Source organism: Micropterus dolomieu, linkage group LG20 (assembly GCF_021292245.1).
Source record: "Micropterus dolomieu isolate WLL.071019.BEF.003 ecotype Adirondacks linkage group LG20, ASM2129224v1, whole genome shotgun sequence".
Lineage (NCBI taxonomy): Eukaryota > Metazoa > Chordata > Actinopteri > Centrarchiformes > Centrarchidae > Micropterus > Micropterus dolomieu.
The window spans coordinates 18335332-18361235 of NC_060169.1; the positions used below are offsets into that span (position 1 = coordinate 18335332).

A 25904-nucleotide genomic window follows, 5' to 3' on the forward strand; every position below is an offset into this window, starting at 1 on the left:
TCTTAGTAGTTGATCTTTCAGTAAAATATTTTGATTTCTGTGACAAATTTGCTATTAAATGTTATATCACACAGTAGATTTACCAGCGCCTTAACTTATGGCTTTTACTCAAAAGGAATAATACAGTTGCTTTTAATTACACAATGTCTCCCTCTGGTGATGATTTCTATTATTACAGTGGTATGTATTGAAATTTGCTGCCTTGCATGTGAAACAGAGGCACCAGCAGTTAAATACTGTATTAAGGTGACAGAAGAAGGTGCTCCATCTACTGTTGACCAGAGGTTTTTGCAGTCAAAGACTCAAATGGATGGTGCCTCATGACGTTGTTACCACACACACACACACACACACACACACACACACACACACACCCCTGTAACACCTGAGTGAAAACTCAAACATCAATTATGTTAAATGTTTAATTGACAACCAAAGGAGGCAATATTTTTCATATTTATTTAACTTTAATATTGCATACATACAAAGTATCTAGAAAGCTACAAAATGTCTACTATTATCAAGAAGGCATCATAATGTTACGGAGCAAAGACAAGACCATATGCAGAACACAGAAACATCGCAGAGCTTCTTTTCTCTCCTTTGCTCCAACACTTTACTGTCATGGATACAAAAAGATATCACACAATCTGTACCAAGAAAAGCTAAGATATATAATTTTGTACAAAGCACCTTTTTACAAAAAACAAGTCTGCACACAAAAACCCAAGTGTGTGTGTGTGTGCGTGATAACTATGTGAGCTGAGTGAAAAATCACTTTAAAGCCACCATCTGATAATGGTCATAAAACAATAAAGGTACCAGTACCTACTCTTCAACAGAATTACAAATAACGAGCTAAACTGCTGATATGTTTGTAGCATGATTCATCAACTTAGCTGATTTTTGTTTTTGTACGTGCCCATTTTCTCTTCTAATGGTCCCCCAGACATTCGTGCCATCGAAGGCATCAAGTCCTGCTGTTTCAGTGTTGAAACGACATGTCAAAATGTACCAGCAGTGCAGCAGCAAACATCATTACCATGTTATTGGGCTTACAATATACAGACAATGTCATCACAAACCAAGTACAGCTGTATACAAGTACAATAAGAAAACAGGAACATCTCACTAAATAATCAATAAATGTGAACAGATACACAGGGTAAACGTAAGAAAAAAGCCTATTAAAACTCCACAGTGTCCACAGGACTGTGGCAAAAATACTGATTGATTGAACTTTATCTGCATCCACCAGAGACATTGTCTGCAATTATTTAGAGCTTCTTCGGTTAAAATACTTTAGATGATTATAATTCTTTGTAAGAAACAATAAATGTAAAGTAGCTATGGTCCTTTAAAAGTATTAACCTTGACGGCCTCGTCCACACTAGCAGTTTGTGAAATTGGTTTTAGTTTTTTGAAACGGCATCTCGAACAGGTTTTGGAAACAATTTCAGATTTAACCACATTAAAAGAGTTCCAAATGAAATGTGAGTATTTGTACAGTTAAATAAACGTTCAGATTTTGTTCTGAAAGATAATAAATGATAAAAGCTTGTCGGTCCCTGCCTCGTCAACATCACAGCTGTGTGTGTCTGCATCATCAAAAGTAACATTGTTAAAGTGTAATGTGGTTTTCACATCGTGAGAGCGCGTGGTCGTGGGAAAGGGGAAACCAGTGTTTCCAAGAAACCTTTTTTAAAAACACTTGAACCTGCAAGTGTGCACGAAGCAGACAGCTGCAGTGTTTCTGTAAGTGGACATCCTGCGTGCAGTCTGCGGCCGTGCGTTATCAGCAGGTCTTTCTGTCTTCGACCTCAAGCAAAGAAATAGCTTTTCTTCAAATACATTTGTGAAATCATCAATTTACAATGTAATAAAAATGAATATATCATTTATTTTTACCAGTAACCAGCTTTCCCCTGCTTTCATTACAATCCCTTTAAAAAAGGCAATGTGGTGATTGGTTTCACTTACGTCTCATTTTTGGTCTAGCAACATTTGATTTTAAATTTGTTTTATCTTTTTGAAGCTGGATATCTTAAACCAAAGGCACTTCCTTGCTACCATGCAGGACATGACAAAAGATTGACTGTATCTCTGTATTTTTGGTCTTTTACAACAGGAAAGGCAGTCAGTCTGTGTTTATATTACACAAAAGGCAGATGTTTTACAGCGTTAGAGAAAAATATAACCTGCATTATAACGGTTACTGTTATTATAACTTAATTTAACATAAGTGTACTGCCACTTAACAGCAAAAACTGTTTTTATAGGAGTGTACCAATTATAAGAAACATAATTTTGCGGACGTGAGGATGTACCAAGTAATATACAGGTGAGTTCTTTTTGCCTGTTTCATCCACAAAACTGATTTTAGACTTAAAACGTAGCAAAGGGTAATGTTAGAGTATATTCTAAGGCACTGTATATCTACACTTTGGCAGATAGTATTGTGAATTTCTTACACAATGCAAACATGGAAAGAGTCTTCACGCTTAGAGATCACAGTTTTAGTGGCATCTTTTGGAGTTCACACAGCTATAACCTGTTTAAGGCTGGGGATCGGTGTAGGCCACAGAAACACATGAACATGGTGTGAACATGAAGGCAGCAACACTCTTGGCTTGGAGTTATTACACCACAATCCCAGAGGGGGAACCATATTCTGAGAGTCGGGAATGGGGGGGAACAGCATACTGAACAAGGCCTGCTGTCTACGAGTGATTTACTGTATGGTGTTAGGTTTATTTAAACTGTTGTTCTATAACCACAGATCTAACACAAAGAAAAGGAAGCATCACTAAGGCAAGCCCAAGAAGGGGAGCAAAGTGCTTTTCGACAAGATCAGTAATTTTACTTTCACCCGTCTAAAATCCAGAAATTCTCTTATTGGCTGTTGCAGAAAATAGACTCGTTTGCAGCACAGAAATGCTTAGCAGGTGGTAAGACTTCCTACATTAATGGAGCAGATGCAGGCAAAATGTTTGTAGTATTTCCACAGTGCATTCATTCGTTTAGTGTCTAAGACTCGGAGTGCTTCAACAGAGATAAATATACTTCTGAAAGCCGAGTTGTTTTTAAAAAGAAAAAGCAGTAATTTTGCAATATTCACGACCACTGGTTTCCATCAACTGTCTATGTAGTGTTGCGTAAGTTTTGTTTCTTTGGAAAATCTATTGGCTGAGTGTGCACGTCTGTTTATCGACTATGTATGCTCACAAATTATGAACTACAGCCATACAAAACACACTCAACATATTACACAGACCACATCAGGCCGCTGATTGAAAAGGCCAGCATCCTTTTTTTTTTCTCTACATAACAAAGCAGAAGAAGACAACACACACATTTCCATTTACCAAATTAATCTAGTAAATTCTTTAAGAACGGCCACATTTATACCCAACGGAGACCAACTCAACATATTTTAAACGAGAATTCCCATATTTAAAACATAAAACTGTACCGCAATTCACAACTGCAGTCAAATAACTAACACTTTATATTAAAACAAATTTATAACGACTGACTTCACCCGATACCATGACCAAAATGCATTGTAGGTGTGACTTTAAGGTAGAGGCACTGCCACTTGTTTTTGAGGTTGGTAAGTCTATGAAAAGAGGGAGATGGGGTGGTGGGGGGCGCTCGGAGCCTTTCATTCCTTTACCAGTCTGTAGATATGATGCTGGGCGCCGTGCTCACTGTTTGAAACTTCAAACACACACGCCATACATAGCAGCGTCTCCTGGGTGTCTCTATTCGTCACCACCTGCAACAGAAGAGAGGGTCACTTTCTAAAAGTATTACACTTGAATAATAATTAAATAGGAATTCCTTTATACTTGTGTGTGTGTGTATGTATGTATATCTCAGTGGGTGGAAATTAGGTTTTCGAAACTAAACTGATTGATTTAGCTGTTGCTCAGGCCATAAGTCTTGAGCACATATTGAACCTACAATCAAGCCAGTCATTGTATAAAATTCATGAATATGCTTGTCATCCTTTGTATTTTAGAGCTTTATGAGGAAAAGGTAAATGGCATACCCACCCCCTACAATAAAAGATATGGAAACTGAAAATACAACATCAGGAAACATTTCAGCCACAGGAGATTCTGTGATTATCCTGAGTATTGCTTTCTGGGTGAAGGCTATGGTGGGCCGTAGGTTTCAGGCCTAATACAGAAGCCACAACACGAACAAAAAAAGCCACAAAACAAATTCAAAAACCACAACGGAAATACAAAAGCCACAACACAATTACAAAAGGGAACCACAACGGAAGTTGACAACGAAAGAGACGCTTAGTAAGCGTCTCTTTCGTTGTCAACTTCCGTTGTGGTTCCCTTTTGTAATCGTGTTGTGGCGTTTGTAATTGTGTTGTGGCGTTTGTAATTGTGTTGTGGCGTTTGTAATTGTGTTGTGGGATTTGTATTGCCTGAGACCTACGGGCCACCGTGGAAGGCAGCCCTCAAAATCATCAGTCAATAATTGTGCAATTAATTATATTGTTTTTTACCCCCCAAATCTTATACATTATTACAATACATCATTTTTTAGTTCCTCCTGCAGAGTTCAGAGCTTTTTAAGACACATTTAGCCTTCTGTGAACAGGAACAAAGTACTCATTGATCTACGACCATTTCTAAAAGCATCTTAATCACAATGTTTTTAAGCTTCTTTAGGTTGTAATCATTAGCCTTAAGATGGCTTTTGGGCTCCGCTTCCTATTTTGGATCCAAACCCCCATGTACAGGTCCATGAGTCTTTTTTATTTATTTTTTTGATTTCTCAGTAGATGTGAATGACACTTTAAGACCCCATGTGATGGCTAATAACGGGGGTTCCTGCCCCCTCTCATCCTCCCCTTTTGCCCCGCAGATAATGAGGCTCCGCACACTGCGTTTCATCCCCTGTGGAATGAGAGCAATGTAAGACCAGCAAGAGGAACTCATCCCTCGGCCCAGTCAACCCCCGCCCCTCCCAGCTGGAGCCAACCAACACACCCTGACAGCAAAGAGGAGAAGAAGAATGAGAGTCCCGGAGAGAGAGCTTGCCCACTCAGGTCAGCGAGGTGATTACCAATAAGATAGTGAAGTTCTCCAGCACGCTGTTCATCATATATTTCTCTGGCAGATGTTTTAGTTTATGGATGAAGTTGATCATGTATTCACACATGGGAGACCGGCTTATCCGATAGACGAAGCGCCCATTCTCAAACCGTGCATATTCAGTCTGAAGAGAAAAGAAGAATGACACAGTAACTTTAAGGAACATGGTTATATTGGAGAATTCACAGCTTTTAGCCCTCGTTGTGATGCACAGGATGTTAAGACCTGAGGTCATACCTCAACTTTCTCGACCACCTGCTTGCCAAAGGAGCAGACCTTTGTTGAACACGTGATGGTCATGTTCTCCGAGCTCTCGTACTGACTAGTGACTCCGTAGAAAGACCCAGTATCATCTTGAATGTTACAGTTCAAGTCAGCCTGCGAGCCAGAGGGAAAAAAATAAACGTTGCACCGGCAATTTATATTTGTATTTAGGCTTAGATTTAAAGGAATAAACAATAAATCCAACCATAGTAATACAGTGTATTATAATACTTTTAGTGACAGTGGCAAGCAGGGTGTCCACCAGCACCAAATGGCCAGTGAATGTTAAAATTTTACCAACCACTCAAAAGATTACAATTGGGTTTTTTTTTTTGGTGATTGAAGCAAATCTACCAGCCACTTGCATATTTTACCAGCATTTGGCTGGTACTAATTTTGTGCCCTGATTGCAAGTGCCAAAGATTATTGCCATTTCATACAAGAAAAGTAATCATGTTTACCAACAGGTGTAGAGGAGAGTAAGTGATGTGATGTGGCCACACTTGAACTAAACTAATTGAATAATTATATTTTGGTGCAGCAACCTTTGTCAGGTTCTTTCAAAGGGTAAAAACCAATTCTAGGAATAGTAGGTACCTAGTACGTTGATGGAAAAACACACTGCAGAGATTAGTATGGAATTGAGCCTTTTTTAAATAATGTCTGAATCTGGTTTCTAAAAATGTTAAATTAACTCTGCATCAAGTATTTGTCAGTCTGATCAAGAGCTGTTGAGATTAAACATGTACATTGCACATCATATTAGAAGATCTCGGCCACATCTGACTAAACACGTTACTGTGTCCATATTAGAAAGAAGATTCTAAAGAGGATTCAATTAAGTTACTGATTTACAAGGTCGAGCGGGGTCTGCTCCCGGAGGGCAGCCTTTCTATGCCCTCGACATCCTGTTCATTATGGATACAAAAAGAGGAGACATCCTCCTACAACATTCTCCTCCTTCATTAAGCAAAGCAGTTATACATTCATTATTGTGCAGATTCTGTCTTTCATTTGAAATTTAGATTGGTCGGTCACTTCAAAAGGAATTTGAGGGGACTTGGTCCAAGTGCATACGGCCCTACTTTGTTGGCTGCCGCTAGTTAGCATTTTGCATCAGGGAGGAAATGCATGCAATGTTTCAACAGCCATTAGGAGTGCAACCAGGTCACACCATTGTTTGGAGATATTACATTGAATTAGTGAGTGCTTTGATCAAAAGCTCTCCTGCTATGCAAGTCCAAATATAGCACAGTGCATTCTGCAAACATTAAGAGCGCAATCTTCTCTGTGTAGACTGATTACACCCAATAACTAAAGAAGAATCTGAACAGACTGTAACTGAACAGGATCTGCCATCCAGCCTTTCACAATGTGCAAGAGGTTACAGTGATATTGAGACTGATGTGAGTAAAACACAATCAAGCTGTAACGCTGCCATTTTATAACACTTCGCAATCTTAACAATGTGGCGGACAAATTACACTCACCCAGAATTTTATAAGGAAGAAGGAATTCTGGGGACCTTTTCCATACAGCTCCTTCAGGCCTCCTTTCTTTTCTGGGAATTTGTCATAAATCTGGCGAATGTCCACCGACTCCAGCAGGGCGTCACTGTAGGAATAATTTGTCTGTCCGATATGTACAAATAGGTGCTTGTTGTACTGAAAGAGTAAATAAACAAAGTATTAGAAACATACTTTAAATATGGTGTTCAGGTTGAATCGTTTAAACAAGTCTATTCAGTCTGAATTTTGACATTAAAATCTGACATGGCATAAAAAATCTATAACAATATTACATCAATATCCTGAAAGTCAACAACACAGAACGACTTACAGTCTTATAATGGTGGTTACTGAAGTAATCAACATTAAAAGAAAGAAATAGCTAGAATTACATTGGTAACAATACACTCTGATAATGAGAAATAACCCTATGCAACATTGCTTTTTATTTGGGATCTGCATGATTTTAAGCCTCTTTTTTATTATGATCTACAAATTAGGTACACCACATCCAAAAAGAAGCTCATCTCCTCATTTGTATTAAACCAAGCCAGGAATGCCAGACTGCTTCACCCAAATTATATAAGCTCAAGTTGTGACTTTATTATAGGCAAATGTAGGAAAGCAACTACATTCAGCTGAAATTGAAAAAATTTGGAATGAAAGGTGAGAGCTTTTATAAAAAAAAAATTACATTCAGGTTTGCTCTATTCCTTTTCAACTAAGAATATTTGAATTTGGTTTTGGATAAAAAAATTGTGCTCTGTTAAACCTCAGACTCATGATGCATAGCAAAAAGCACAAAGAGAAGCAGGGCAATCAGAGAATAACATTTGATTTTCAGAGGTCGGTTGCCCTCGTCGTGACTGAACGAAGCCCTGTCATGTGGTGCTGCACTTCACTTTAAAAGCTCACAGAGCAGCCTCTCCAGCGTGTAGCCTTTAGGGCAAATGCAACAATTTCAAGCATTAAGCTGAATGTAAGATTAATGGCTGTTGTCATGCAGTATTAATACCAAAAGAAAGCGCACAGGAAAATGTGGACAAACATTTAAAAATGTCTAAAGCAAACAAGAAATGTGAGACACAGACTTTGTTTGCTGATTTGTCAACTCACACTCCGTGAGTCTGTGGATCGTCTCGCTGAGCTGAAGTCTGCAGCGTAAATATAGTTTTGGCACACCGTTTAAGGAACTGATTAATATACAGTCCTTCATTATTTCTGCAGGTTTTCATGCTGTGTGTCTCTACATGCAGGGCTTCTCCCCTCTCAGCTTGTTTTGGCCTCCCCTCAGCTGACTGTCTGCCTGGGAAAATGTCCCAGTGTATTCATAGAGGAAAGGACCGGGTGATAAGAGGTGGGAATGAACACCATGAGATAGTGGTGTGTTTTATACAATAATGCTCTACTCACCGAATCTGGGTCTCTCTGTTGCTCTAGGAAGGCGGAGAACTCCACCAGTCGGAGTTTAGATGTACCGATAGAGCGGCCCTGCCACGCTGGTGCCGTGGGAGCCGAAGGTGCTGTGGGCTCGTAACCTGCAGTAACACCACAATAATAAATCCTTCTGTGGGTAGTTTTAAGACACTATAATAAATAAAACCCCATGTGCAAATTATAGCAGTCATCCAGAAAATATTAGTGTGCACAGATTTGCCTGTTGTTCATTTATGGGATTTATTCTTTTTTCCATAATATTTGTAAGTAAAAATAAAATATAAAACTAGTCAGAACTCAATACAATGTGCAGAAATACTATTCTATAAATAATGTCCGTCGCAAGTTTTAGGCAATAAACAACTGCAACTTGAAACCAAGATCAATTCTCATAAATCCCGCGCATTTCCCAATGTTGTTTTGTCTTATTTATTTCATCTAACTTTTATGAGTGTGTTTCAAGAGAGACGGGGAAAAAAACTCATTCCTGGATGAGGCTAAATATGTTGCCTAACAGGAGTTTCTGCAGCTTCATTGATTGCTACATTCTGATTGATAATATTTAACCAATATTAACAATTTTTCCACTAAGAATTTTTACATTTTCAAAAAAAAAAAAAACTTGACAGATAAAAACAGGAGTTGCTGAAATGTATTTAATTCAATTAATTTAAATATTGTTGTTGCCATCTCCCAAGCATTTTAGACCTCTATCAGCATTTGTTTTACAGCGAGACAATCTGCCAATTCTCACAGTAAGATTAAAGGAACAGATTAAGGAGGTTTTGAAATGCACATGTGGACATGGAGTGAATAAACACAGTAAACAGGTGGCACATTTTATTATGTTGGAGAGGCGAATTTCAGTTTTTTTCAGATTGAGCAAAAAATGTAGAAAGTGTGAACATTTTGGGTCATTTGCCCTTGAAGGTTTTTGAATCATGGAAATTCTTACTTGAAATGGCTGTGACTGTTGGCTGGATGGGATAGGCTTGCTGGGTGAAAGGCTTAATACTGGAACAGAGTATGGCAGACTCATTAAAAAACTTCTATAGAACAATAAATTGAATTTATTGCTTAAAGAGTTCTTTTTTTCTAACACAAAAGTAAAATACTTACTCTTGTGAGGATCCTGGCTGACCAGCCGATATCATACCCTGCCATAACTAGAGAATTAGACAACAAAGAAGATCAAATTGTGAGCAGCTGTTAGCAACAACATCAAAATAGCTCTTAGCTCCATGTTCAGTGGATGTGGTTATCTTGACTACCACTCCGTTTGATCGTGTGCTTATCTGATAGGGGCATTTGTGCAAAGCTGTGGTGTGTAATGTGATTTGGCGCCGGTGTTGGCGTTGTTGGCCCCACGTCCGCCCTGGGTGAAGCTGGACAGGATGGATCAATAGTGTGGTGCCGACAAGGGTCTTACCCCTGCTCCAGGGAAGGCTGGGCGCGGGATGCCTGGCAGGCCGAGCTTGTTGTGAATAGCCGTGGCAGAGACGATCTGAGCCGAGGACATGGAGGCCATGCTCTGGAGGGCTTTGTCCTTCACGGCTTGGTCCTTTTAACAGCAGTCACAAAAGACTTAGCACTCACACAGAAGGGAGAGGGAGTGCTGCAGAGGTAGCAACAACGAGACTCCAAACAACACACTGAAAGCACCACTGACCCCTCACAACAGTAAACAGCAAGCAGGTTAAAAGAAGATGCATCTATGTTGCTCTTTAAGTGTAGGCTTTTTTTTTGTTAAAGGAATGCGCCAAACAACAACTAAATTCCAATATACAATGGTTAGCAGTGGTATGCACGTACACCAAAGTTTGCTTGTTGACTAATCTACCACTAAAACATTTTTTTTAAAAACACATTCAGCAGCACTTCTATCAAGGCTGCTTTTGTCTGCATGTCAAAACACATCTAAACGTAGGAAAGAATGTCTCAAGTAAAACTGAAGGACGCCAATCTCGTATTGTGAAAAGTCTTTCGCAGCTCCAGTTTGTTTCTTTACTTTCATCTTTGGACAATAGGTTTTTAAATTATCAGGATATAGCTACATTATTTTTAAATGGCTATGCTAAAAACTAAGGTAGGCAATTTATTTCAGAATTTTTTTAAATAAGTTGATGAAATTCTCTTTACATCCCGAAAGAAATCCGGTTACTTTGGCAGTCTCAGGAATGTAATGAGCACGGCCTATCATTTTTTACAGTTGGATACTTCTAGCAGTCTCTTGCTAGTCTCTCTAACATTTCCAACCCTAGCTTTAATTAAGAGAATCGCAGTTCATAGAGAACCACCAAAGTCTACAGAAGTGCACTACACATTGTATGTTTTGGAGCTAGTCGTTTGTTAATGTGCATTAACAGTTATTTAAAGTCACACCGAACCATTCAGTGTAAATACTGTAGCGGAGTGCACACTAGCACACCCATGCAGACTCACTGGTGGCAGAAGCTAAAGGTAAGCATGCTGGCAACAGACTGAGAACAGTCAAGCTACAGTATGATGACACAAAGACATCAATAAACTGGGGAAACATTGGGCAGCAGCTATTGTGTCACTATGGCAGGAGCACAAATGCAAAACTAGCAGCTGAAGGACGAGGCAGCCCCTAATCAAAAGCAGAAACGGCATCACAACCAGAAAATAAATACTTACCATACTTGTAACCTAAATGACAAACAGGGTTTTTATTGTAAATTTGTGATTCGTTTATTGTGAATTATTCAACATTATCATAGTGTTAAAGAAAGTCAGTTATTCTGCTTTGAGAATGTCCAGCCTTCTTCACACAGTACAACACAGAATGAAAAAGATTATGAAATGTGTATTTACAAATTATCCTTGGTTTCTGGTGGGGGGGGGGATATTATTTTGCTCTGTATAATTTTCACAATCTGATCAGAAGTCATCACTCGAGACAAAACAACAGAACAGTAACGTAATGACTATAATTTCACAGAAATGCCATAGACGGGACCAGAAACAGCAGGTTTTCATTGATGCCTAAAATTAAGGGCACACTTGTATTTCTATTTACCCCTGAAGTCTAATTTGCTTTAAATGAGAAAAGACATGGATTCATACAAAAGCTGTCTGTTTTTCTTCAGACAGCCACCAATGCCCTTGAAAGACCAGGCATTCATGTGGCTAGCTGCCTGTCTGACTCTGTTTCTCAACACACACACATACACAGATTAATGAGGGGTCATTAATTCGTGCTGAATACTGGGAGTGGAGCAAAGTGTGAAAGTCAAAACGTATAATCGGCTCCCTAAGAAAAGAAGAAAATGGCACATGGGTGGAGTGTCCTTTGATATACAAGCATTACTTCATAAAATACCTTAAATTACAGGTCAATATTATTCAAGATTACTTCTTTCACAATGCTGCTCTCCCATTTTAATGTGCCATTCTGAAAAGGTTTCTTCAGCGATTTTAACAGATTTCACTATTGCTGAAATAACTGACAAGAACGCTTTGAAATGACGACATCTGAACTGGGTCGGAAGGAAAGCGACAGACAGCCATGGCATTGTGAGAGCTGGGACTTATCAACAGACTGAAGGGAGAACAAGAAAGCAGAGTACATTTCAGAAACAGCCAGCCGCCATCAGGCCGATTTCCTCGAACCTTCAGATCTCAGCCGCTCACCAACAGCCAATGCTAGCATGCTTCCCGACATTTGCCCACTTTGATTTTGGTTTTACTAAGTTATTACAATTATATACATAGAGTAAAAATCAGAGCCTGCCAGTAAATAATCCGGGCCAATATATGGGCTGGTGTTAGTTCATTATGACCGGTATTGGTGTATACATCTGCCAGTAAGGAGCAAGATATTGCAGTGCAGAAATGCGAGAAACCCCCCCCCAAAAAAAAACAAAACAGAGGATGAACCATACAATGGCGATCGTCTGACTCTAACGCCACCACGAGGTTCGCCATTTGTGATTTTGAGTGAAAAGTCTCAACAGCTGTTGGATACATTGTTATGAAATTTGGGTCAGACACCTTAATGTCCCCCCCTAAGGATGACTTGTAGTTGCTTTGTTGATCCCCTGACCTTTCATTTAGTGCCATAATCAGGTAAAACATTTTATTTATCCGTACTTTTCAACGAAATACCTGCAAAAATAACGACATTCCCACTAACGTCAGCTGCACTTTGTGTTTAGAGCTTATTAGCTAAACTTCAGCATGCTAACAAGCTAAACTAAGATGGTAAACATGAGCATGTTAGCATTTATACTGCAAGCATGTTAGCATCGTTTATCTATAAAATGTCTCGCTCAGTACATACTGTAATTAAGGGATGGTTACCAACTTTTTTTCCCCCAATGTTATGAGTTATTGGCCAATGTATAAATTTATTATTATAATAATAAAATGAATGGTTATCAGAATTTTTATCTCTCAGTATCGGTATCTGCCTCAAAATCCAGTATTGGTCAAGGTCTTGGATAATTAAAAAACAAACCTATAAACTACAAGAACCATTTGCCTTGGCATGCTTGATATTAATACATTATTTTTTATTAATGGAAATAAAATAAATGTCTTCACTCTTGTTATAGTAAGTCATGTACATGATAACCAGCTGCTCTCAAAGCAAAAGCCCGTAATGAAAAGTGAATAAGTGTAGATGAAACTTAGTGACAGCATGGGAGAGTACGGGGGTGAGAGATGGACTGAGAGGGGGGGTGGGTTAGAAAATCTGAGTAGACTACAGTCAGCAGAGGATTTGGGTTAGGGGGAATCAGAGCACCAGGCATTCACTCTGTCACCACGGGAAACAGGAAGTTAAGATGCACCGCAACCAACAAGCCCAAAAGCAGAAAAGCGCATACCTTTAGCTTGGAATGAAACTCACGAGATTTCCTTCTGGCAAGAACCTGAATGTGACTAGACACCTGCGGGGTAGGGGAAGGGAGGAAAACAAAGGAAGAGCCTGTAACCATGGCAATGAAAAGCCCCCTGCAACTGGGCAAAGCTAGACGTACCTTAATGGCAGCTTGGATTTCTCGAACTTTCTTTCTTGCTATGACCTGTATGTGACTAGACACCTCCATTAAAAAAGAGAAAACGGAAAATAAAAGACACACCAAAAAAAGTACAAGTGGATTATACATTTCTTTGTTTAGTAAAAAAAAAAAAAAAAACTTAAAGGAGATAAGTTGCATAACAGAAGCATCTCCAAACTACACACCAAGCTAACAGCCAATAAAGCGTTCTATGCAGTGTGTTCTCGTCACTTAAGTGAACTGATTAAGGGGGATGCAGGCCCCTTTAGCGCACATTAAGAGCACCCAGATGTGATCTGCTGTGTGCTGAATGAGAATTGGCTAGTGTAGTATTCTTGCGGGAGCTGGGTCGAGGCATTTCACCAGCCAAGTTTACCTCTGACGTTCACACAGTTGCAAATTATTTAATATTCTCACATGAAACATTTAGCAGTGCAAGTAGCAGTTGGAAATAGAAGCAATGTGTGCTGATGACCGGTTTGAGGGGTGGATTTAAGTTCTCCTCCGACACTATTCAAGCAAATCACACCCAAGGTGAGTTTTCTAACAGTACGGGCATCAAGTGCTTCCACTGCAGATAAATCTGTATATTATATAATATCAACATATTTTCTTGCTATTCATGTTGATAAACTCGAGCGGAAATAATTAGTCGATTCATTGATCAACGGAAAATGAATCTGCAAAAATTGCCAAACATTGTCTCGTTCTAGCTTCTCCAATGTGAGGATTTTCTGTGTCATTGTAAATTCAACATCTTTGAGTGTCGGACTGTTGGTCGGACATATAAAGACATCACCTTGGGCTCTGGAAAATTATACTTTTCACAATTTTCTGGCAGTTTATAGACAAAACCAAAATAAACTGCAGATTAAGTGATATTGAAAATTAGGGCTGCCAACAACCATTATTTTCATTTTCAACTAAAATGACAATTATGTTTTTAGTTTATTTATTCATTGTTTGGCCTGTAAAATGTCAACCATCACTTTCTAAAGCACACACTGACATACTCAAAAGCTTCTCCAACCAAAAGTCCAAAATCCAAAGTTGTTGTCCTTACTTTCACAGAAAACACAATAAAAGCAGTCAAAATTAGCATTTGAGAGGCCCAAACGATCAATTATCAGAATTATTGCTGATTTAATCTACCAAATACAAACAACACAGCAATTACACACACACATACATTTAAACTAAGAACAGAAACAGACATGTGTTTCTTGGTGTAGCTGTGAGTAAACGGCTCGCTCTCTCATTCTGATTCTGTGTCAAGGAGAAGAAAAACCACGTGGCCTTTCTGGTCCAGACTGATCAATTCACACACAGCGATCGAATGTCACTGTAGACACTGGCTTGTTTATCATTGTCATTCAAGTCAGTGGCCATGCAGGGAATTTCCTGTTTAAAGGGAAGATGTTACTGAAGCACCTTCAGAGCTCATTATCAGGTCATTTCAATACAACAATCAACTATTTTGGTGCTGTTATTCCTAAGAGATACACATATAAGAGCCCTGATTTATCATTTATATTACATTCATTACAGTTTGAGCTGAGCACTGTGGTGAGTTGTGCAGTGCACACTGTGTGCTGCAGAAGACAGGATACACGCTCCAACACTGACTGCAGCAAATACTCTCTTTGATCAGAGATGGTACCAATCTGCTAAGGCCTCCACATTCCTATTAATAAAGGCTTCTACTCTAGCCAAGTGCACAACCTCCATGATTTAGTCATGAGGACGAATACTTTTAAGCTACAGTGGTGACTCTTTTCATATGACAAAGCTCTTATGTTTATCATTACATTACATTTATCATTCCATTATTTATAGTAGAAAATAGAAAGGCTGCATTTTAAGTAAAAGGTTAACAGGGAAATTAAAGACAATTTCTCCTCCTGCAAACTTCCTACAACTACGGTTCTTATGTATATACTTAAGTGCAAGTAAGAGTGACAATTCTGGGAATGTCGTAACCCAGAGACATCTCTTCATGCAACACAGCAGTGACAGGGGGACTCCTCAGCCTCAGAAGTCCCCCCCTGACAACTAAGCATTGTGTTATTCTCTGTCTGGCCTTATTTCTCTCCTGCGGAAAACATAAGGCAACAGTCTGCACACAGATTGGACAGCCGTCTGACGTTCATGCAACAGAGACATCTCGTCTGCTGTCTCACCTGCTTCCGAGTCCTCGTCTTTCCGGTCCGAAGCTTGATGTATCTGGCTATCAGCTCATTTCGACCTGTGTGAACAGGAAAATGAGACGTGCTTAAAATGTCTACAAAAAAAAAAAAAAAAAACGTGGGAAATGACCTCAAAATATCTGGGCTGGGAAGAAATTTGGAAAGGGCACATCATGGCATCAGATTTTCAGGTGTGTGTGTTAGTGTATAGAGTAGAAGGCTGTTATACAGGCTTTGGTTGCTTATGCTAAACAATACATTTGAGTTTGCTGTAAACAAAAAATTTAAACATCAACCAAGAACCAAAAAATAAAATAAAAATCAGATAACTGAGTTTACGGTTGTCTTCTGTCACCCGTAAAAACACTTTCCTTGGTGGGTATATAAGATTTTTTATCATTTTAACAGTTGGTTAAGTTTTCCACTGAAATGTTTGACTGACTAAATGTAAAATGTAGGGGTAATTAATAGTTAACTAATGCGGTTAAGCTCCAAAAGTCAAAATAAATGCAGATTATGTACTACGATTCAAAGAACCTTTGAACCTCTATCAATTAATATTCAATTAATATAAATTATGGATAATGAATATTTAAAGCTTTATGCATAATTAATCCTACAACTTTTCTAGGAGGTAGTCATGGAATCATATATGAAGCTACAAACTATAAGGTCTGTAACCATAGTTTAGTGCATGCAAATCAGAAGGTATGTACGTCTCCTAAACAAACGAGATCCAGTTTCGCTGTGAAAACACCATGTGACATCAGTATGAAGGAGGAAAAAAAAAGAAAAGAAAAAAAAAAACTTGCAGCAGCACAGCCTTTCAAATTAATCTAATTCAATCTCGTTCTCTTCAAAGCCCGGTGCTTTGAAAGGAAACAGACCTAGCTGTTCATACTATTACAAAAAAATAATGGCAACTGAATATATTGGGTTTAAAACAGTGCAGCTCTGACTAAATTATAATTAAAGCATAGCTTTGTAGAGATTTCCAATTAACAACGGCTCCGAACATTCTTCTGCCCTCAGCTCTGCTCTAATTGCTGTAGCAATGCACATGACCCCTGCTTAGCCCTTTCATATGGTAATAACATGCCGCCAACCAAAACTATTACACAAATTATAGGTAAGGAGGTCTCTAATTATGTGTCCAGCTGTAGCCAACCAACACCATGGATTTGCTCTACTCCTCCATGAAATGCACCAAACCCTCAATATAATGAAACATTTTTCAACATTCAATTCATTATCAATTAAAGGCATTACTTTTGTTACACCATGGGACCACAACGTACCTCACATATGCTAATAGGCCGTATCTTAGGTAATCACGAGATAAGGCATTTTATTTTTACATCGCGGATCAAACAATGTGACAGACCACAAGTGTACATCTCAAAGGGTATACAAGTGTGGAACATAAGGGACATAAATCCATAAACAAGAGATGATGGGTGCGTAAGCTTCATCTTGTGATGTTCAGGGCTCTTGAGCATTACTCAAATGTGCTAAATGAAAGAAGCTGTTGGTCTAGGTATAAAAGCTTGAATTACAACTCCCAAAACAAAGTTTTCATGCACATATAGTAACAAACAAGTAACTTATGTTTAATTGATTGGTCCATAAATTGTCAGAAAATATTTTAAAATGGCAACTTCTCAGAGTCCATAATGTAGTGCTACCCCCCAATAGTTGATATGAACTTTTCATTAGTCAGTTAGTCGCAGAAAATAACCCTCCAAACTCCATTCGGGAGATGTGCCTTGTCACTGGGACGAAAGTATCGGGATTGTTGCAACACGGACCTTTTCTCTTGTAACAGAAGTCACTTGCAGGCACACTGCTGCTTCTTCTGCTGCAGAAAAGACAACTATACCAGCTGCTATTAGCTAGTTACCTCAGTTAGCGGGTCCTATTAGCTGACTGCGCAGACTGGGGCTCGGAGTACCAGAGGAGTGTTGGTGTTGGTTTACACCACTTTGTTTACACAGGAGATGTGGACCTGCCAGTAGGAGGAGGTTTACAGGAATACAGTGATTACATGGGGCTCATATCGTGCCCCTTGTAAAATTGATATTTTAAGGTCTAATTATTGCGGTTTTGTATTTCTCTGTAATGTAGCAGTGTTACATTTTCTTTGACCCCTGGAAGTCAAACCATTTTGATGCCCAAAAAGTATATAGTTAAATAATATCATAAACGTGCAATAACTAATGTCTGCTTGAACTAAGGACTGCTAGTCGACTAGGAACATCTTTAGTCAAAGGCAGCGATAACACGATGACTTCAAATGTCTTGTTTTGTCCCACAAACATCTGGTTTTCTATCATGACCAGAAAATATTTACATCTGAGAATCTTTTTGCCTAAAAAGATAAAACCAAAGTTGAAAAACAGTTGCAAATAATCATCTCATTAATTTTTATATTAATAACTAAATAACTGAAACCAATACGTCGGCTCTACCACATAGGCTTCCTTCACATTAGCTCTTTTGTGACGGTCAATGGATGCAAGAAAAGTTTACAAATAAATTCCTTTCAAAAAGGTTCAAGGAAATGAAATTTTTCAGGCTGATACAGCATTTGAAAGGCTCTCTTTCATCAAAGTTGTTTGAGTTTGAGTAAAAACACCGGGTATAAACTATACCGTATTCTATAAACAGCAACATGAGATCGTTAATACCCGCAGCACCTGTCTGCGTGCCACACCTACACATTTTGTTGTTCCCCTGAGCAGAGGGGGTGAGCCCAACCCTGGTTGGCTCTCACATCCAGCTGTAGTTTGTTAAAGGTTGACCCCAAAACTCTCTTCACGCTTAACATTTAGGCGAGGCCAGTCTGAGTGAAACCAGTCATGTGACCTTGCAGGACAAATAAACAACATCTGGGGATTTACAGTTCCAGCCTGTCTGTCCAGTGAGCCTGCAGTGTAAACTTTACCAGATGAAGCGGGGCCCTGCTCTTTTTTCAATAATTCACACACTGTGGAAACTAACATGACAATACAGGCATTCATGCAAACTCCTGATTCCTAGATCAAAGCACACAAATGGCCAGCTGAAAGCCTGCTTACTGTTGAATAATTCATTCTTTACACCAGGCTGGAGAAAAGGCTCAGTGGGTTCTGGCTAGCCTGCATTCTTTTTTTCTTGCCTGTGTTTGCACTGCAAAACAACAACTGCTGGGGGGGGACATGAGACTGTCCACATTCAGGACTGAAAATGCTTTAAAACACAACTGTGCTTTTCAACCTGAAATTCAGGAGCAACATAAAAAAGAAAATGTCTGTATAAACAAAGTGATCTCTTTGATTCATAATGTGTTAGGTTCTCCTGTCAGTGCCATTGACCAGTGCCACTGACATATCTCTGGAGTTGGTCCCCAGGTGCTGTACAGTGGTACAGTGCCCACTGCTCCGTTTAGAGATGGGTTAAATGCAGAGAATGAATTTCACATGGATGTGACAATAAAGAACCTTTACCTTGAAAGATGGACAGTCAGTCAACTAAATTCATATTTATTTATTTAATACATTCATAGTATTGTAAAAACTGACACTTAACTTTTTTCACACTTGCGCCAATCTGTCTGACAATGAATACATTTAATAAATAAAAATTAGTAGCTCAAAGGACAGCTAAAGATATAGAAAAACAACATAGGATTATGCAGGAGAGATAAGAAACCCCCAAGGGCTTATAGTTTGATTATCTAAATTTAGAATTTTGCCTTGATGCCTTTTTCAACAAAGCTCTTTTTATATTTAAAATGCTTTCTTATACTGAACAAAATTCAAATGCCGTCTCCAAAGGCGTTTCAGATAATTTGGCAGTACATCCAACTGGCCTCACAACCGCAGACCATGTGGAACCGCACCAGCCCAGGACCACCACCTCCAGCATCTTCACCTCCAAGATCGTCTGAGACCAGCCACCCAGACAGCTGCTGCAACAATCTGTTTGCATAACCACAGAATTTCTGCACAAACTGTCAAGAGCCGTCTCAGGGAAGCTCATCTACATGCCCGTCGTCCTCATCAGGGTCTTGACCTGACTGCAACTTCGCACAGCCATTGAAGAGGAGTGGACGAACATTCCGCAGGCCACAAACAACAACCTGATCAACTCTATGCGAAGTTGAGGCAAATGGAAGTCACACCAGATACTGACTGGTTTCCGGATCCCTCCGCACACACCCAATACAGTGAAACTGCACATTTTCGAGTGTCCAGCCTAAGGCACACCTGTGCATTACCCATGCTGTCTGATCAGCATCTTGATATGCCACACTTGTGAGGTGGATGCATTATCTCTACAAAGGAGAAGTGCTCACTAACACAGAGTTTGACAGATTTGTGAACAATATTTGAGAGAAATAGGCCTGGGTACATAAAGGGGGGCAGCTGTGGCTCAGGAGGTAGAGCGGGCAAGATACAGAACCCCGAATTGCCCAACTGTTCCGCCAGCGTATGAATGTGTGTGAATGTTAGTTTCTGTTTGAGCACTTAGGCTCAGTGTATGAATGTGTATGTCTGGTGAATGCAGATGTAGTGTAAAAGTGCTTTGAGTGGTCGAAAAGACTAGAAAGGCGCTACACAAATACGGAGCATTTGCGTAGAGAAAGTCTTAGATCTTTGAGTTCAGCTCATAATGAATGGGGGCAAAAAAACAAAAGCATTGTGTTTATAATTTTGTTCAGTGTATGTAAGTTTTGAAAGATCTACACTACTACAACTGAGTCAGTTTCTGAATGTTGAAATAAGTTCTTAAGTCGTGCAGTTGCAGCAAGGCCCGCAGAGGGCTGAGAAATTTAACTCTTTATGGGGTTTTCTTCATTTAAAGCAGCAGGAAAAGGATTAAATATTTATAGTGTGACCCCTGGACAGATTTGTGCTGCCAAGCAGCTGGAGGAGCCCTCCACCTGGCCAGAGTGAACTCTCCTCTGAATCTCAATGACTCTGGAGGATCTGCGACATATAAATGGCACTCCAGCAGCAGCCCCACAAAGACATAGTGGGTCAACTTTCTCTAGACTTCCCCCAAGTAGCTGATTCCTCATTCAGTCAGAAATCCAATTTGGCCCCTTAGCATCCTTTCTCCAAGGAACCTGGGACAGGCTCCCTCTGTTGTGAATAACAATGGGGTGTATTGTCACAGTCCAGTCCACTGTGGACCAACCTCAGATATACCACACCCAGAAATAAATTCTCCATAACCTCCCATAAGACCTTCCTAGTCTAAATCAACTTTTTATGAACTAAACTCTACAATCAGGTCAACACAAAGCAAGGAGTTGAGTAAAAAAAAAAATCTGAAAATGACCAATTCCAATTTTCTAAAGCCCAAGATGTCTTCAGTTAAAACTCAACATAGGGCTGGGTGATGACTTTAATTATTTGATTAAATAAAAAACAGTAACAGACAATAGCTGTCTACATCACCTGTCTCGAGTCACAGTCTGGTAAACTGTGACATGAAAAGTTGCACTAAATGCACGCCCGTAGTGAGTAAGTGTGCCAACTTCTCTGTTCCATCTGTGGTGAAACTGATTATTAAACTGGTTGTCAGTGCCCTACTTAGTTTTATTCTTTTATTTACAAGTTTATTTGAAAGGCACCATGTATAATAAACATAAATTTCAATACTTGAAATCTGACGCATTATACAGACAGATAAAAGCAGTATAAGCATCAACACAGACAGTCCATAGCTGCCTAGTATAACCTTTACTTTTTTAATATGCATAACAATGACAACCTTGCACGTGGTTCAGGGCATGCATGAAAACAAAAATTAAATTGTGAATCGTCCTCAAGCTTGAGGGGGAAAAAAAGAGAGAAAAAGTGAGAATAATTTTTGCCATGTCGCCCCAGCCCTGACTCATCAATATACAATTTACAAGCACATAAGTCAATGAAAAGCAGCAAATCATCACAACTGAGAAGTTGGAACTGGGGAGTGTTTTGCTTAAAAAAGAAAACTGTCTGAAATGTTGTTGAATCGATAGCTGCCTGCAGATTAATTTTCTGTTGATCGGCTAGTTGATTAATTATTTCAGCTCAAAATTTCCACAGATGACATTTGTCTTTTTTAATTTAAAATTGTGAGATTCACCATGTAAAAAGCATCTGTTCTTTCTCTACCTGTAACCTGAATTGCTATGGTGCAGGCATCACAAGCTGCTATGTAAGCCAATAAGATACATAATGGCAGGTTGCCAGATAAGACCGATATTTAGTATTTGTACATGACTTCACTTCAAAACTTCTTTCTTTCATCTGTCTTTTTACAATTTGGCTGCATGTTACTGTATGTCAGTTATCATTCACAAGTTTGGGCACTTCCGAGGAAGATATCCGACACCATGTTTTGGAAATTTACAGGGTTGGTCCACAATATAGAGAGACATCCAAAACACAACAAAATTCCTTCTTCACTACCAACTCTAGCAGGCAAATGGGAAAATAGTGCAATCATCTTTGGTACTGATAAAAGGTGTGATTCAGTGTAGTTATCTGTAAAATGAATTTATACCCTCTAACTCTGGAACAACTGTGTTCAAGCGTTAGTTCAACTCTAAGAGCTATTAGAGCCACTACAGGGCTTCTTTCACATTATAATTATTATTATTATTATTATTATTATTCCTCCTTTCTCTCACACGCTGTATGATTTTTGAACATCAGGTTAAATGGTGAGTGTAGTAGGCTTGGGCGGTATCTATTTTTCCTGACATTCCACCAGAGTATACGGTGTAAAAGCAGAGCTGCCTGTGATAGAAGTCATTGTAGCATGTATGACATTGTCTAGCCTACAATGCTGTGTGTCTAGTGCAATTAGCCTACTATGATATGTCTTGCTGGCTTTAAATACTTAGTCTCTCATAGAATTGGCTGGTTGACCTTTATCATCAGGACTAAACCAAAAATACTCCCAAACAGGGGAAGAGGCTTTTCTCTTGTTTCCTAGTCCTGTAGCATTTTCTCCAACACTTGCAGTTGCCATCGAGCAGCTCCTTTTTGCGTGCATAGTGTGTGTGGTTGAGCGAGAGAAGGTGAGCGGTAGAGTGAGGAACGCAGAGGAAGAGGTGAGCAGTGAAGTGCAGCAGTAAATGTAGAGTCTGTCAGTGAATAAAAGCTGCAGCTTCTCAAGACCAAAGTAAAGCTTGGTGTGTGTGTGTGTTTCACCAAGTGAAGGGGGTTATTGTGTAGTCACGATGAAGGCAGTGTTATCTAACCATATCAAGGGTGTGCAATACCATACTTCACCTCAATACAGCTTCTTTGTATCAGCGTTTGGCAGTATTGAATTGACCATCAGGATTTCTAAATATACTGGTATCATCAAATTCTATTGTAGCTGCGCTGGAAATATTTAAAGGCCTCAAATATCAATCCGACTTGTAATGTAGTCCTGCATGAACACACGTTTGGCCAAATTTGTGAGAATTTTGGCTAATTCACACATGAGAGAGAGCGAGAGAGCTTTTTTAATTTAATTAAATTTTATTTATTTATTTTATTTATTTAATAAACAATTATAATAATGAGTAATACCTAGGTGAAGGGTTTTAAGCAAGGTTCTCAGAGGCTTTAACGACACACCAGACGATTAAATGTACTCAGAAATTACGATAAGGGCTGCAAACAACAATTATTTTCATAATTGATTAACCTGCAGATTATTTTCTCGATTAATCTGTTCATCATTTGTCAAAAATGCCTGTTGTTATTTCCCACAGCCAAGAAGTCTTGTTTTATTTGACCAACAGTCCAACACCCAAAGATATTAAGTTTACCATCATATAAGACAAAGAAAAGCAAATCTTCCCACAGATGTAAATCTGGAACCATCAAACATTACTTGCATTTTTTTTGCTTGTGTGCTAAACTTATTAATAAAGATAATAAAGTTTATCATACACCCATCAGATACAGAAAAGCAAATATTTCTAAAAGTAAAGTAGCAGTGTTCTAATCGGAAGAGGGTAAACGTTCAACTTTAAGCAATATGCGCATTAAAATAGGCTTTCCAAAATTGATAAAGAATAAAATAAGAGAATTACCAGGCAAGTCCATACCACAGATAAATGAATGGCTGTTTTTTATGTTTCTAAATTTCCATGATAACTGTACAGTAGAAATCATAAGGAAAGCAGTGTTGCATGCAAGCACAAAGGCTTCTCATTGAACTCTCTAGCAAAGGCTTTATGCACCTGTGTAACATAAACACTGAGGCTAATTTAAGTAATGGCATATTAAACAATTTAACTGGCTTGGCTACATCCTTTGAGTAGCAAGAACAATACTTTACTGCTCTGCTTTTTTTCTTTTCCTCTTTTTAAAAGCATCAATTTCCTGTAACAGCACTTTTTTGCTAATGCAGGCTCAACCACAGTCACATCTGGCCCAGCACTCTGCCATGAGACGAAGCTGGGCCTGGCCGAGAATCAGTCGGCAGATTGCCTACGTGTGTGGCTTCTACCACTCGGCTGTCTCTCTCTGTTCTGTGAGGCTGCCCTCTCAGGCCCTGCAGAGAGTACACATGTGACGCTGCCCAGACTGTAAAGAAAGATCTATCATTAACCCTTCATTCAGTTCACTCTATTTTTTTCCCCCACTTACTACAAAACACTTAAACAGCACTTATACTGGAAATGTTTTTAGTGCAACAGGCTGGAGATGAACATATATGTGACTTACCAGCAACAAGCCTATGACATCCCTTTATCTTGTGTGATTTTCTGACAATTATTTTGTTTCTTGCTAAATTATAGTTTAAGATGATTCATAGCCATTTTGGAAAAGTTAAAGCTCGTGCAGACTACACAACTTTCAGCGTCGGCCGATGGCCATCCCGTTCACACTACATAACTTGCCGTCTTGTGACGGGAGTCTTGAAGTCATTTTGGCATTCACTACGTGACCGATCGGTGACAAGGGGTCACACACTACACGATCTGACAGCGGCTCGGTCACCTGACGCTGGTCTCCAAACCACGTATAGTCAAGAAAACACACATGAAATGTGAAACGGGAAACCTACACATGAAACGGCTGTTGTTTATTATTGATATCTTTAAAATTAACAAAGACAAAGAATATGGGTGAAAGAATGGATTAGCACACGCAGGTAGCAGGGATTGTCTGAGTTACAGAGAGAGCTGGAGGGAAGTAAAAAGTGTTTTGCAGAGAAAAAGTAGCTGCTGCTTATTGGCTGGATGTGGATGTAGAGTCTCTTACAGATATTTGGCATGCTAGATATCTGGCTGTCGTCGGTGATGTGTCAGAAACGTGTGGGGGAGTAGTTCACACCTAACGACTGGCGACCGCTGATTTACCCCTGATCACAGCCAGATGGTCGCCGAGCTCTCCGACCGGCAAATCGGGCTAAAAATCGTGTAGTATGAACTAGGCTTTACCCGATGCCCTTTTTGTAAATATTTTGACACTACACATTCAAGCTGCATAATTAACTGATTAACTGATGACCTTTTTCAAGCAAAAATGCCAAACTTTTGACGGTTCCAGCTCCTCAAATGTGAGAATTTGTAGCTTTTCGGTGTTCTAACATTATTGAAAACAGAATACCTTTTGGGTTTATGACTTGTGGCCAGACAAAACAAGACATTTGATAACGTCACCTTGAGCTTTAAGAAATTGTGTTAGGCTATAAAACATCAGAAAACAATGCCCAAGTGATACTAATTTCTAAAATAAGCAACCAGTACCCATAGTACCGCTGAAACAATCAAATATTATATAATTTAGTCAACTGACAGAAAATTAAGTGTCAACTTAAAGAAAAATACCAAATATTTGCTGGTTCAAGCCTCTCAAACATGAGTTTTTGAATGTATAGGCCTACTCTCTTATCATTGTAAATATAATATTTTTGAGTTTTAGACTGTTGATCAGACAAAAGAAGCAATCTGAAGTTGTTACCTTGAGCACTCGAAACTCATCATAGGAGGGGTTTTTATTTTTCACTATTTCTCACTATTATTTCTACATATTATCTTGACCAAATTATTAATCCATTTAACAAATAAATTTACAAATTAATTGATATTTAGTTGCAGCCCTAATTTAACCACTTCCAACTGTTCATAATAACCCATTATTCCACAATCATTTGGAAAAATGTTTAATAAACATTTGATTTAGTTGGCACAAACCTTTCTATTTGGTTTCTTCCACTAAAGTAATGTAGACCGGAGCTGTGTGTGTGTGTGTGTGTGTGTGTGTGTGTGTGTGTGTGTGTGTGTGTGTGTGTGTGTGGTTTAATACAATGGCCCCAGCTTTCCTGTCATCCGTGATGGATGACTCAAGGGTCTCAGGCAGACATTAGCATCACAATAGA

The 25904-nt window shown here is 39.1% G+C and overlaps 1 protein-coding gene across 10 annotated transcripts in view; it reads right to left on the reverse strand.

Annotated features, from left to right (window-relative positions):
- Positions 1 to 442: 442 nt before the first annotated feature.
- tead1b (TEA domain family member 1b) overlaps positions 443 to 25904 on the reverse strand; it is a 50043-nt gene continuing 24581 nt past the window's right edge. For 2 of the 10 annotated variants that reach the window (XM_046032006.1, XM_046032007.1), the window contains 11 exons: positions 15534 to 15598; positions 13180 to 13395; positions 10988 to 10999; positions 9759 to 9890; positions 9449 to 9495; positions 9285 to 9343; positions 8306 to 8430; positions 6875 to 7048; positions 5358 to 5498; positions 5092 to 5244; positions 443 to 3778 (listed from right to left, as the gene is read on the reverse strand). In XM_046032006.1, coding sequence (XP_045887962.1) covers positions 3665 to 3778; positions 5092 to 5244; positions 5358 to 5498; positions 6875 to 7048; positions 8306 to 8430; positions 9285 to 9343; positions 9449 to 9495; positions 9759 to 9890; positions 10988 to 10999; positions 13180 to 13395; positions 15534 to 15598 — 1238 coding nt within the window. In that variant the 3' untranslated portion in view covers positions 443 to 3664. The remainder of the gene's footprint in view (positions 3779 to 5091; positions 5245 to 5357; positions 5499 to 6874; positions 7049 to 8305; positions 8431 to 9284; positions 9344 to 9448; positions 9496 to 9758; positions 9891 to 10987; positions 11000 to 13179; positions 13396 to 15533; positions 15599 to 25904) is intronic. The other 8 variants (XM_046032008.1, XM_046032010.1, XM_046032011.1 and 5 more) reach the window with 8 other exon arrangements.